The sequence below is a fragment of the Anastrepha obliqua genome, chromosome 4 (assembly GCF_027943255.1).
Source record: "Anastrepha obliqua isolate idAnaObli1 chromosome 4, idAnaObli1_1.0, whole genome shotgun sequence".
In the NCBI taxonomy this organism is placed as follows: domain Eukaryota; kingdom Metazoa; phylum Arthropoda; class Insecta; order Diptera; family Tephritidae; genus Anastrepha; species Anastrepha obliqua.
Window position 1 is genome coordinate 110,945,003 of NC_072895.1, and position 14,868 is coordinate 110,959,870.

Below are 14,868 nucleotides of genomic sequence, written 5' to 3' on the forward strand. Positions count from 1 at the left end.
TAAAGCATTTACCAACAGCTTCCATTTGATACCCATATTGTACATACACATCCGAAGGTTACCCGGGTCCACATTTTGACCTATATCTCGAGCTCTATCCAAAATAAAATATAATCCATGTTACTCGTGGATGATGTAGCTGTCGAATGGTGGAAGAATTTTTAAAATCGGTCCAGTAGTTTTTGAGCCTATTCGTTACGAACAAACAAACAAAGTTTTCCTCTTTATAATATTAGTATAGATAAATATATAAAAGCTAATAAGCTAAACGCCAACAACTACATATGTTATTAATAATTTTTCGGAAAATAGCTGAAATACTTAACAAATAACCACTCGGGGAATGTCTAAATCCATACACGCAAAATTATTTAAAGCCTCTTTTTTATAAAAGCTGCTTCATCTCCAACTTCATACTAAATAAAATATTTTTGTAAGATCCTTAAAACTTTATATCTCTTCTTAGCACCTAAAACTCTGCTGTAAGTTACCATCTAATTAAAGTTTTCTCGCTGCCGCCTGCTATCATCTAAGCCAACGCCTTAACTGGCTTGTAATCTCATATTTCATCGATAATGTTTCTTGTCACACAGCTGTTAAGGGAATTAATTGTAGCGGCCTTCAGGTGTGCAATGAAAAATGCCAGCGTATTCTTCTTCCCTTAAACCTCCATTTTTTATATCAATTCTAAAAATACTTGCGTCGAGACAATTTGCAATCTGATCTTCATGGCCCTGAACATATCCGTACCAGTGAATCAGCAATTTGCTCACACGTGCATGCCTACATTTCGTATGTATGCATGTACCTATATGTACATACACATATGCAAATTACATTGTATATTCACTGGCGCGACAGCATCATCATTGTAAATCAAATTTGGCTGCTACATGACGCGAAAATTGTGTGTCGTTTGCCAAATATTTTGAATACATAAATGCGAGAATGTGTGAGTGATGCCTGAACGTACATAGCGCACACAAAATGACAGTGAAAGTGAAGAACTTGATTGTGTGTAGCACATTTTGGGTGCCTACCTACATAAGACTGTTCTGGGTTTTCGGAAATTACACTAGCAACAAATCATACAGGTCCATATACTGCTCCGCTGATGACATTGAAGAAGAGATTAAAGCGAAGTTGAACTGAGAGCTACCCACACACACGCCTACATACCAGCCATAAATTTAGGACGCACGAATTTATTAATATTTGCATACACCTGTGTCGCAGAGGTCTCGCGCAAAGTGATTGCTGCCGGAAATTGCTTTGCTGTGCTTGTGAGGCGTGAGAAAAGGCAGGAAGGGCTGTTGAGTGCGCGATGATTGACGCGTTTTCCTGCCAACAAGATACATAATGCGACTTTGACGCCCACAAGTATGCCTCATGCATGCAAATAATATTTATATGCCTTTTTGGCTTGCGTACATTTATTTATTTATGATTCCAAGTGGCAATCAAATCACTCAAGCTGGAATTATTGTGACAGAAATGCTAAGAGCAAATAAAAAAAATTATTGTAAGAAATAGATTTTGGAAGGAAGGAAAAATGTTAACTGGAAAGCTTTTATTTGCGTTTTTTTTTTCTTGAACTTACGAATTCATACCTGGTTACTGCTTGCTGAACGTTTATGTATAGGTAATATAAAGATGTTGATCTTGAAATCGCGAAATCCAGATCCCGAAAAATCGAAAATCTTAGAATTTGTTGATATAAGTTCCGCGGGAATTTTGTAATTTTTTTCCAGTTCAAGAGAGAAATATTTACGATAGAAAAGGTTTGCAAGAAACTAAAATTAATTCTAGTTGCATTTTTTTTTTGTCGTGTAAAAATCCAGTACGCGGGTGTAGTATTGCCAATTCGAGAAAATTTTAAATTTTTGCTTAAGAAACGGCATTTTCATCGGCAGATTTTCCACGCAATAAGCTTAAATCCTAGACCAGTTAGAGGACTTAACTTCAAATGCCTGACCATTTTCTAAAAACACATTTTAAAATTTAAGATTTTTCAGACTAATTTTTTTCTTTTTGCCAAAGTATATTTAAAAAAATCAAAAACCTTTTTATGCAACTTTTAAGGCGATACTTCACAATCTAAACTGTTCCTGAACTATCATAGTTGCTGTTTTAAAAATTATTTATTCTTGTTGCTGAATCCGAGTTTATATTATTATTTATTTAATACCCATTTTATCCTACAAACGCTTCCGAAGGAGGTGCACTTGCTTATTCTTATAACAGTGACATAAGTTTTTTTGGGGAAACTAATAGCGAAATTGCATTAGAAAATTTTGTGAAATTTTTCTAAGATTACAAATTAAAAAACAGAGGTTGCCTGTAAAGTCGGTTTACTGACGATAGTTCAACGTGACAATGCCATAAGAAAATACTGATGTAATGGTTGCTATTTTCAAAACAAAATTTTAATTTTATTTGTTTGAAAGATTTTTGTATGGATATAGAGAAGGAGGTAAATGGAATCGCAATGGAATAGGTCAAGTTACATTTACACAAACGTGAAAAATGACGAAACATTTATCAAATTCATGAAAGATATGTTCAATTTCGATTGTGCATCAGACGTTAATAAGTCAACAACACTAAGAGGCAACATCATCGATTTGCCTTTTTCAAGACACATTACACTCGAAACACTCCCTTTCATTTCCTACTTTTCCTATCATCGTCCCATTCTCAACAGAGAAATGGTTCATTATATCAATTTATATACATATGCGCATATACATACATATATATGTTCACTCAAGTAGGAGAGAGCTAGATGTCGAACGTTGCCGAACGCGGGGGCCGATTGTGCCTCTTTGTCGTTCGTTCCGCGCTGTCGCTTGCAGTTCAAGAAAGATAACACCGCATTTTTTGGTGCGGGCAGCCGGCTACATCGAATTATAAGATGTTATCACGTCAAAATGCTTTTTATAAAACCACTAGCGGACCCTCTGCCTGCTTCGCTAGGCATATCAAAATTAAGAATGAATAATGAACACTCGATTTAAATTCACTCTATGTGTATTTATTCTTTTTTTAGAATATAAAATTAATGTTAATTTTAAACTTAAACTAACGCAAAGCCTTTTCGTAAACTACATTTTTTGTTTTGCCCTGAGTTGTGGTATAAATAAACAGAACTGATGGTTTTCCTACACGTGAACATGATACATATAATTGTCCGTGGGAGAAGCATGGATATTCTAAGTCAATTCCGCATAATTCTAGCGATTGTCCTTGTGCTTTGTTTATTGTGTTTATTTTAATCTATCTTGCTCATTACGTTGTATACGTTCTTCAGGTGAATGGCCTGAACGTGATCTGGCTATACGTTCCCTTTGATTTTGGTTTTGAATTTCTCGCTCTTCTTGTGATTGATTTTGCCTTTCATTTGATCTATTTTGCGTTCTACGCGACCGACGACCGATATCATTTATTCGCATTTGAATTTAATCAAAAAAACATGAAAAACTCACAATGTGCATTACAATCGCTAACAACAACAACGAAACCACCGTTTTTTTATTTTCACTGATTATTAAAATTTTACGCACAATATATTTTATTTTTATACATTTTTCCCCAAAAAAAAAAAAACAACAATGAAAAACGCACTTTAAAATTGTTGACCACTCATCAAATGGTTTTGATACAGCTGATTATTTTGACCTCAGTATATCCAGTAAACAAACTGTGGTGAAAGTCCTTTATAAGGACCAAGTTTATAGTGGTGAAGTTTTAGGTACAACACAATTTTCTGTACGCAAGGTTGCTCTTGGGCAAAAATAAAGTAATCTTTAGAAATCATAAAAAAAAAGTTGCAAATTTTAGATTAATTTCTTAAAAAAAAACTAATACATGCATTTACTTGAATAAGTAAACACCAAAAGTATACTAAAATGACTATTTAATGCGTTGTTTGATACAAATTTATATTATTGCTCAAAACCCTCTACGCGCTGTCGCTGTCTTTTTGTTTCTGTATCGCATCGCGGTGAATTCACGTGTTTCAGAAAGTTGGCAACAGAAGAAAATTGAAGAAAGTACATATTTTGCTCATATTTGTTATTTTAGTTGTTAAATGAAAATGTGTTTCAGCAATTTTTTAATGTTGCAACTATTCTTTGGCTTTGAAACCGCTTACACTCACAAAATAATCCAACTCTTTTAAACACACATACAAATATTATATAATTATTTATTTTGGTTTTTCCACTGGTCAAAGCAGAACATAAGGTTGCATTATTTAATTATTACCTAATACAAACTTGTTCTCTTTTAACAATGATAATATTACTATGTGAAATATGCATTTTTGTACTATATCCTGAGCATTTGTCTTCAGCGCTATACCTTTATCTCGTAAACGTACGTTTGCCCATATAAAATTGACTACCTAAATGCATGAAAAAAGTGTTAGCATAACTTTTTCGAGTATATATACATACAGGAGGATTTATTTTTTACATTTTGCTCGTCGGCTTTGAACTTCGAAAAATACAGTCTTATGGTTATTAATGGAATCAAATATATTTAACGAATTTTTATTTTATCTAAATCATAAAACGTTCAAATGAAGCTCAAAATATTTTTCCAGTTTAAAAAAAAGCAATGTGCTTTGATGCCGTGTCACGCATGCATAAAAGGGAAACAAAAGAGAGGACAACTATTGCGTTACGAATAATACAGTCCCATACGTCACTCGACATCGAAGCAATGTTATTCATGTCTGTGTATATTCTATTCATTCGCGTGTATTTTCATTCCGTATACCTAATGTCCGTATAAGGGAAACACGCAAATATTTCATTTTTCACACTTACACAACGCACGCATACTTTTACCGATTTCTTTAAAACTTCACATAAACCATCTATGGACCAATACCAATGATCTGTGAAAGTTTGATTGAAATCGGTGAATGCGTTTAGGCGTGAATCGGCGACTAACGAACACAAAAAAACGTCTCTATTTTTATATATAAGATTATTGCAACTACGTTTCGTAAGAACTTCGATTCTTTAAGTTCTTCATTAAAACTATAAAAACTCGTTTTATTAACAATTTTTATCACAGTCAGGAAGTTCATAAATTTTTAAGATCCATTGGATTATAAAAAATTTATTTCGAATTTTTACTTAAACATTGTTTTTTGTGGCTAAAACCTTATTGCAGCTGCATTTCCTAAAAAACCGTGTAGATAAATTCGTAAGTTATTTACATAAATTTTTTTAAAACCCTAATTCAATCATTTTTGGTCAGTCTCTATCACAGTCAGTGCTTTTTTTTAGATACAACTGAATTTGCAGCAAAAAGTTATTTGATATTTTTTCTTTATAATTATTTTTGAAATTTTTTTTTAATTTCTTTATAATTTTTTCGAATTTTTTTGTGATGTTTTTTTTTTTAATAAATATATCTTTTTTTTAAATACAACTGAACTTGCAACAAAACATTATTGCGCATTTTTTATTTAAAGTTTTTTTCTTAATTTTTTGTAATTTTTTGAAATTTGTCGATAACAAAAAATTTCCCAGCAGCGCTTCTTGAAAATGACAAATAAATTTAGTTACAAGAAATTTGCAAAAACTGCTGCTGAATTTTTTTTTTTACCGAAAAAACTTTAAGAAAATTGTAAAAAACATTTTCACGAAAAAACTTCATATAATTGCAACTTCATTGACCTCCAAAAAGCAAATTTATGTAATCCCAGGCTGCGTTAAAAATTAAAAAAAAAAATTACAAAGGAAAGACAGAAGCAAAGAGAAGAGAGAAAACTAAAAAGTTTCAGTAATTTTGTTAACAATAAAAATTGGCAAAAATCATCTTTTTTAAAAAAATATGTAATTAAATTAACCAAAAACCATTGAGCTTAATTAAATAATTAAAACTGAAAATTACTGCTCCGTGATTCGTATTTAATAGAAGATTTAAGAAAGTCATGCCGAAAGTCTCGGGATCTCGGGATCATATTATTACAAAATCAAGTTTTGCTTTTGAATTTTTACTAAACTCAAGAAATTTCTGTCCCGGGACTCATATTTACTACTGAATTTAAGAAAGTCGCCGCAGAAATTTAGTTATTTTGCAATTACATTAATACAAAAAAAATTTTTTCTTGTTGATTTTTTACTGAGTTCAAGAGATTTATGTGCTAAATTTCGTTATTATTACAAAATTTAAGAAAATATCTGCCCGGGATTTCAAGAATAGAAAATTAGTGCTCTTTTTGAATTTTCACAGAATGCAAGAAATTTCGGTTACGGGACCATAATTAATACGGAATTTCTGCATTGTTGCAAGAAATGGTGTTCTTTTTGAATTTTTCCTAAAATCAAAAAATTTCTGTGCCGGAATTCATATTTAGTACTGAATTGAAAAAGTCTCGGCATAAGCCCAAAGATCTCGAGATTACATCAGTCAAAAAAACTCCTCCTCTTTGAATTTTTACTGACTTCAAAAATTCATGGTATTCATAATTAAAACAAAATTTTAGAAAGTATCTGAATAAATTCCAAAGTTTCGGGATTGCCTTAGCTCAAAACAGATAAAGTTATTTTTGAATTTTTGCTCAATTCACGACATTTCTGTCTTCGAATTCAAATTTAATAACGAACAATTAAGAACATCTCAGCACAAATCTCGGTATTTCGGGACTCGTACTAAATCGTATCCGCTTCCAATTTTTACTGTATTCGAATAATGTATGTATGTCCTGTGAGTCATAATTAATACAAAACTTAAGAAAATATCTGCGCAAATCCCAGGTTCTCGAGATTAGAAAAATAGTTCTTTTTTTTGAGTTTTTCCTGAATTCCAGAAATTTCAATCCTCCATGCACCCTTGGTAGGCCGAGGAAGGGATGGCCTTCAGTTCCTTCGTCGCATACTCTTTGATCTCCTCTATCCACTGAAATCTCCTTCCACGAAGTGGTAACTTCAACTTGTGAAACAAAAAGAAGTCGCACGGGGCCATATCAGGTGGATATGGTGCTTGGTGTTTCAAATAACCCAGCACGATTTGGGCTCGGTGCGATGGCGCGTTATCATCATGCAAAATCCAAGAATTGTTTACCCACATTTCCGGCCGTTTACGAAAATATTCTTTATTGACTGTCTGGCCCGATGGAAGATACTCATGGTGCACTACGCCTTGGGAATCGAAGAAAACAGTAACTTAAACTTTCCCGGCACTTTTTGATCATAGAGTAAATCCCGCGATTTCGGGATTATAAAGGGTGGTTAAGTTTCAAGGCCCGGTGTTGATTTTGAATAAAATACAATTTTTTTAAGAAATTTTTATCACTTCTCTTTATTATGATAATATTGGTATGGCTCAATTACGCATGGCCGCACACCTCCATCCGATGGTCTAAATTTTCGATGACGCTAAGGCATAATTGAGGTTCCATGCCGTTAATGTGTTGAATTATCTCATCCTTGAGCTCTTGAATTGTTGCTGGCTTATCGACGTACACCTTTTCTTTCAAATAACCCCAAAGAAAGAAGTCCAACGGTGTCAAATCACATGATCCTGGCCAATTGACATTGCCGCGCCGTGAGATTATTCGGCCACCAAATTTTTCGCGCAAAAGGGCCATTGCTTCGTTAGCTGTGTGACAAGTGGCACCGTCCTGCCGAAACCTCATATCGTCCACATCCAAACCTTCCAATTTGGGCCATAAAAAGTTCGTTATCATCTCACGATAGCGAACTACCTGACCGGCCTCATTTTGGAAAAAATACGACCCAATGATGCCGCCGGCCCATAAACCGCACTAAACAGTTACTCTTTGTGGGTGCATTGGTTTTTCGGCAATCACTCTTGGATTATCATTCGCCCAGAAGCGGCAGTTCTGCTTATTGACGAATCCACTGAGGTGAAAATGTGCCTTATCACTGAAGATGATTTTCTTCACGAAGTGCGCGATATGCATTTTGATTTGAACGCCCGTTTTCATAATAAGACTGAATAACTTTAACGCGTTGCTCGATTATGTATTTTTCCATAATTCAAATTGAGTTAGTCTGAAATTGAAAAATGTCAAATGAAGTGTAGAAGAAGCTTGACGTTTAGGTGTGGTTCACATTTAGCATCGGCCCTTAAAATTTAACCACCCTTTATTTATTTTAATTTTTTTTTTAATTTTCACTGTCTGCAAATAATTCATGTCCCGAGATTTCGGGAATACATTAGCGCAAAAAAAATGTAGTTATTTTTGAATTCTTGCTGAATTCAAGAAATTTCGGTCCCGGAAATTCGGGCTGACATAAAAAATCCCGAACCAACGATGTCTGCAAATATCTCTAATATTGGCATCTCCAAAAAAAATGCGTAGAATGTAGGGTGGCGGAATTATAATTTTACGCATATGCAAATGAGCTTAAAGAAAATTAGGAAGCGGTGAGGTTATTTGTTAGAAAGTAAGCGTAGTTATTCAGGCCTAAATGCGTGCAATGCTTATACATACTTTTGTGGGCTAAAGTCGCTTAGGCTGATTAGAATTTTGCATAATTTTAATGTTAGCCAACTTTCAGGTTTCGCTTTTGAAACTTCACTTCAGGTTAAATTTCAAATACTTAAGGAAGTTATTTTCAAGGGTTTTGAAAAACTCGCATTTCAAAGAGAAACCAATTTTCAATGAGTGAGTTTAAGAAAGTTTTTTTTTTAAATATTATATTTCCTGCAGCTTGCGAACTTTGAAACTTTTAAAAGCACAGTTGTAATTTTTGTAATATTTTTTTTTTACTGACTTTATATAAAGTTTTTAAATTATAAAAATAATACTACAAAACTAAAAGTACTAAAATTGTGTGTTGACAGCTGGGCGCTAATGTAAAGCCAGCCATAGAGTTAATGTGAATGCCATTTTATTCTATGCTTCATCACAAGTGTGCATAATAAAAAAATAATTGCGAAATATTCATGCGCCTTTTACTTATAGTCGTACAATCCAAATTTTAAATACTAAATGGACCACCCTCTGCATTTTCACTTCTAGTATTTCAATTAGAAAAATTATTTTCACAACTAAAGTCGATTTTATTCTTTCTTTTTGTCTTTCTAGATGACTCCGTTGATGTCACCTCCGAGCCAGACGATCAGGATATCTCCGTCGCTGCGGCATCGCATAACCCAAATAAAGGTCAGCTGGAAGTACAATTGGGTGGCGCAGTGACGTTGCAGTGTCCACAAGGTAATGATTTACTTTTGAAAATATCAACATATTGTGGCCATGAAGGCACTGGCACTGTCCTCAACATTATAATGCACTTTTTGCTTCTGCTAATAAGGCACAAATATTTAACTTATTCTCAAAAAATGTTTCTGCTTTGAAGCAGACTCTGATTACTAGCCTTCATATTAACTTTCGCCTTTCATTTACCTCTTCTTATTTTGCTTTATTCGCTTTCACTTTTATACTCTCTCTAACCAGATCATGTTTTTTTTAATAAATTTTAATTATCCTGTTTTCGTCTTCCATTTTCACGGCTTTCACACAAATTCCATTAATTTGCCTCTGTGTTGGGAAATTAATTATGCATTAAAATTGCACACAACAACAAAACCCAACGAAGCAAAAGCTGCAATAATTGCTTAGAAATCGAATTTTTATATAATTAATGGATGGTATTTGCGGCTAATGGCTAAAGGGCGATGATTTGCGCCTGAAAGTAGGCTATTTAAAATGCATTAGATTGAAATTTGTGAATAGATGGAAATTTAATTAAATTTTAAAACACTTCGTACAACCTATAATGTGACGATATTTGCAAAAATAATTATTTGAATTCGAAAAAAAATTTGAATATTTCTGAGGGAAACCAAGTAATTAAAATTTTCATTATTAATATTAATATTAGTACACTACTATGATTTTATTAAATATTTTATTTTAATATCAAATCATTAGGAACTCAACGCTTATAACCTTTTTTAAAAAATCGCGCTTTTCTTGTGCAGACAAATTTTACTCAGTCACTTTTTGGTTTTTCACTCAAAACTTTCCCTAAAATTTTAACCGATTTCCATTCTATTGAACCCCAGTAAATACTTACGCATTCCCTTTCTTTATTAATTTAAAATTATTTACATAATTCTTGCCTCTTTCAGGTTCCTTAGGCTGCTGGTCGCATTTAGATCCGGTAACCGCTCGCTTGCGTGGTCTGGGCCATGGTCTCACCACACCCACCGGTCAATTTTCACTTAAAGATGTTGTCTATCACGATGCGGGTACCTATAAGTGTATTGGTCAATCGCCAACGAACAAAAAGAAACTGGAAGTGCTGCAGACGGTGGGCGTAACAGTGAAAGGTGAGTAGAAACATTTTTATTTTTTTTTAGAAAATTGTAAAAGGGACAAAAAGCTGCTTTGCTACAACTTTTATGAGCTCAACTCAATTATCAAATGATTTCTCTTCATATTTGGATGAGTGGATTATAGTAGTATGGGTATTCACAATTGAAAGCCCAAGACTTGTGCATACATCGCGCAACAAATGATAGCAAGTCAATATTTGCACCAGTTTTGCCTATTTTCATTTTGTTTTGTTTTTTTTAATATTCATTATTGAAGTGAAACTTCTTAGGCGATGATGAACGAGCGAGAATGGAGAGTAAAACTTCAAGGCCATGCAACGGTTTGGATATTTTCGTTCCGCGAGAGAGAAAAATGATATAACGTAGAGGAAAAGGAGAGAGAGAGAGCTATACCTACATAATATATATCTTAGATACACTTTAGGCTACTTTTCCTGAGTTTTTCCTTGTGGTTGCTAATTTCTAGTGAGAAATAGCACTGCCTACTTTTTGGCGCTTGTTTGTTGGTGCAAACTTGTAGGAAATATATTTTTGGTGCCTACTTTTTGGCATTATATTTCCTTGGTGCCTACTGTTTCGGGCGTTTTTTGTTTCAAATTTTTTTCGCGTTTGTTTTGGTGCCTACTTTTTGACGCTTATTTCCATTTTCCGGCTAGTGCTTGTGCGTGCTATAAAGTGCTATCCATTCCGACATCGGATTTATTGGTATTGTCTTGCGGTAATTTGTGCCGTTGCTGAGGTCCTGAAATCGTCGCTGCGTGTGGCGGGTTATTAACGCTCGGAGTTGTGCGAATTGTTACCTCGGTTTGTGTCCGGCGTTTACCTACACCGGTCGACCCTTCCCCGTTTTTTGTAAATTTTGTCTATTTGTATTCTCTGCAAATGCTGTGAATTTATTTAGATATATATTCTTTCTCTCTCCCTCTCTCTTTCTCTCTCTCTCTCTCTTATTCTCTCTCGGGTCTCTCCCTTTTTCTTTTTTTATATAAAAATTTTCCAACAAAATCTATATAAATCCATTATTCAAATTTGATGCAAAAATTAAAAAAATTAAAAAAAAATGTTTCATCACAATTCCACAGTTTTCAAATAGAATCTCTAGTAAGATTTTTAGCTTGCAGGTTTATAGTTTATTCGATTTTTGTATGATAAAGTACAAAATTAAAGTTGCTGAAAACTTCCATTGATTCTTTATAATTTTTCCCTTGACAAATGATTTATTCTATATTGGGGAAAAGGCGCAACAGTAACAAAGGAAAATAGTCAAAACCGGCCAAAATGTTGATGTGTTATCATCTTGCCATATTGCAAGCTCAACTGCTCGCCAAATTTCTCTGATTCTTTGCTGAGTCTGAGAAAACTGCTGAGTTAGGCAGTACAAAGTTGATTCATTTGCAAGGCATCTGACTAAAAAATGTGTCTTATTATTCTAGCTCATGCAACACAAAAATAAATAAATTGCTGAGTGTGGACATCCTCTTCCCTGTAGAAGGCATATTAGGTTATTGCTTGCTATTGGCAGCATTGGCCAGCAACCAGTAAAGCAACTATTTTACATTTTAAAACACCTTTGTTCTTAGCATAAATTACAGAATCTTTTTTTTTTTTTGCATTAACTTGGTTAAAGTTATTTTACGAATCAATACTTCGAATGCAATACCTTATTTTATCTGTGAATTCTATAGAATTTCCTTTGGCTGTGGGTTACTGATGCCACCGCTGTTAAACCCTCTACTGCTAGCTCAACTAATTTGCCGATTCACTAAGAAGTATACGCTGATATTCGTACGGCCGAAAACTTAGACGTGTATACTCGTACTCTAAAAAATCTCCCCACTCTATAGCTTATTGTATATGAGAGAGTGTCGTATTCCAAACATTCTGAAGAATGACTCCATCCTTCACTTATTTGAAATTTATAGCACTTCATAGAGTGTCATGCTCCACATATTGGATAATCTCTCTCGAGTGTGTATGGTTATCTCTGGAATGCACACTCCCAAAGCGCTACGAATTTTGAGTTCATAATGGTTTCTGTATCATTTTAGTACTGCCAATCTAATTTTATATCGCAATGCGATATTTTCTACAATTATGATTAGATGGCAGGTGACATAAAGAGAGAAGTCTGAGTAGTTCACCCACATTATTTATTTTTTATTCCACTAGCTGCTATTGAATTATGAAAATTTCTGCTTTTCTGAAACCTTGAATGAACTAAAATTCAAAACGATTTCTAGAAATATGCTTTTTGACCTCCGCACAGAATTAAAAGATCCATTCAGCAGTTGTTTTTGCATTTCCCATGACTTTTGACGGTCAAGTTTGAAATTTTCCATAGTGACTAGTTCAAGTTGATCTCGTTTTGTTGGGAGCAATGCACTCTCGGAATACCAACACCATGCGGTATGAAACAAGTTAAGACAGTTAAAATAATTAAACTCAGACATAAATGCCCTGAGGCGTTCTGATGCATTAGAAGGTTATGTGACTTGTTATATGTCAGCAGATATATTCTTTCATTTCCTCAGTCAACCCACAAGCCAACGGTGTATTTCCGCAGTAAGTTGCATTTTAGCCAGTAGAAGTTTTTAGTTTCTCCCGGTTAAGTTCTAGAAGTTGCGTAAAAACCCACAAAGAAGGAACTAAGAACCATTTTGTTTGCCTTTTGCCCTTCCACTTGCTCCTTTCACTTACTCTTCATACTAACATTCATCTCATCTCCTAAATAGTTCTGCATTATAACTATTGAATGTATCGCAGTAAGGCTCTGGACTATGCGATTTCGACCGTAAGTATGAGTCACGATCCATCATGTAAATCCTATTAGGAGAATGAGGATAGAGCAGCTGCTGCTGTTCTCTTTCGGCTTTCGCATTTCACTAGTCGATCAGATATATTGAGAATGAACGAGCTGCATTCTCTTTCCCTCAACAAACTACAAAGATTCATAAAAAATCTGAGCAGTTTTCAAGGAAGTACTGACTCCCTACCTCACCTGGCCCTCCCTTTCCTTTAAATCCGCTCACTGAATCATCCATAACTGCATTTTATTCTGTGCAGATTATATTATCGTTACAATGCCATTTTATGAGGTACATCCCTTCGTTCTTTTTAAATCAGTCATGCGCAGTGACTTACCCCAATGCTGCCGTATTATGGGTACCCGTGTTCAACAGGAGAGTTTTGCAATCATTCACATATTTCTTCTAAGGCCTCCAAGGAAGCCTTACTCTCTAACATAAAATGAGTCATGCCTATTTTCGAAGGCATCCGAGGATCTGATTTGGAGAGAGTACACCAAGAAAATGGTTTCGTGGACTTTTCTGGTATTTTGGGTCGGCCGAACTCCCAAAACGGGTGTAAGCGTCAAGAATCTTACATGCAATTTTCCTCGTGTCCGAAGGCTAAAGTCCAACTAGTTGAGAACGGTGACGAATCGACCTTTCTGCGGCTTCTTCAACATTCCGCTTGCAGATTTTTTCGCAAACAGATTTTTTTTTTTTTTTTTTTTCAAAGTAAATTTTCACAATTTGGAAGCGCCGCACAGTGGTTCTAAATCGACGAAAAGCGGAAACAATTCAATATCTTGCAAACGGATAGTCCGAATGAGCTGAAAATTGGTACACTGAAAATTCATAAAATGTCTAAGCTAAAACTAGAAAAAATTTTGGAAATTCTAAATAGTTTTGAAAAACTACGGAATTGAAAATAATATTTTACAAAAACTTGTCCTTTTTCTATTATGAATAAGAATAAAAACGGATTTCAAACTCGTAAAAATAAATTGTTAACCCTTCTAACTGCTTATTTGTCAGGGTTGAAGTGACCCAAAGGTCGTTTAATTGCTAAAAATAAATAAAACTCAATTGCATTATTGTTTTTTATGTTTTAACTTATGTACTAAATCTAGTCGCAGTAGAAAAGTTTAAAGAAAATCATAATTTCAAAAATTAAGTTTAATTTCAAATGGTTTTAGTAAATATGGCGTTAATTAGCACTACTAATATTTTTTTGTTTTTGTGTTTTATTTTAAAAAGATTTTTTTATAAAGATAATAAAAAATCATTATGAAAAGTTATTATTATTCCTTAAGAAAAAAACGAATATTATTACTTTATTCGTTATTGTTAATATCGCGTAACAAGTTTTAGTCGGTCTTAATTTGTTGATAAAAGGGTTAGATGATAGCAGCATCATGTGCATAACATCTTCATTTGTTGAAACCCTATCAAACTTTCTTGTATGCAGATTCCGATAGCGTTTATAATCCTTGTTTCTACATTCTTGAGCTTCTTCAGAAAGCGCGCCAACAGAAAATGTACAGTTTTCAATTATTTGCTTACCATGCAATAATACTTTATGTACTGATGATGGCATGTTATACCATCCATAGTTGGCGACTAACATTTTTGCAGTATCATATGCATAATTATCAAATTTACAACTATCCACCGGTTCTGTGCAGGTTATTGCTTCTAAAATCACAGCACATCTATTAATTATTTCTTCTTTAACACCTGTTATTTCAGAAGCTAA

At 33.9% G+C, this 14,868-nt stretch overlaps 1 protein-coding gene across 1 annotated transcript in view; it reads left to right on the top strand.

Moving 5' to 3' along the window:
* The window catches only part of LOC129244344 (uncharacterized), a 195,235-nt gene that overhangs the window by 118,740 nt on the left and 61,627 nt on the right, over positions 1-14,868 (top strand). Inside the window, exons 8-9 of the mRNA XM_054881964.1 lie at positions 9,077-9,205; positions 10,123-10,323. Coding sequence (XP_054737939.1) covers positions 9,077-9,205; positions 10,123-10,323 — 330 coding nt within the window. The remainder of the gene's footprint in view (positions 1-9,076; positions 9,206-10,122; positions 10,324-14,868) is intronic.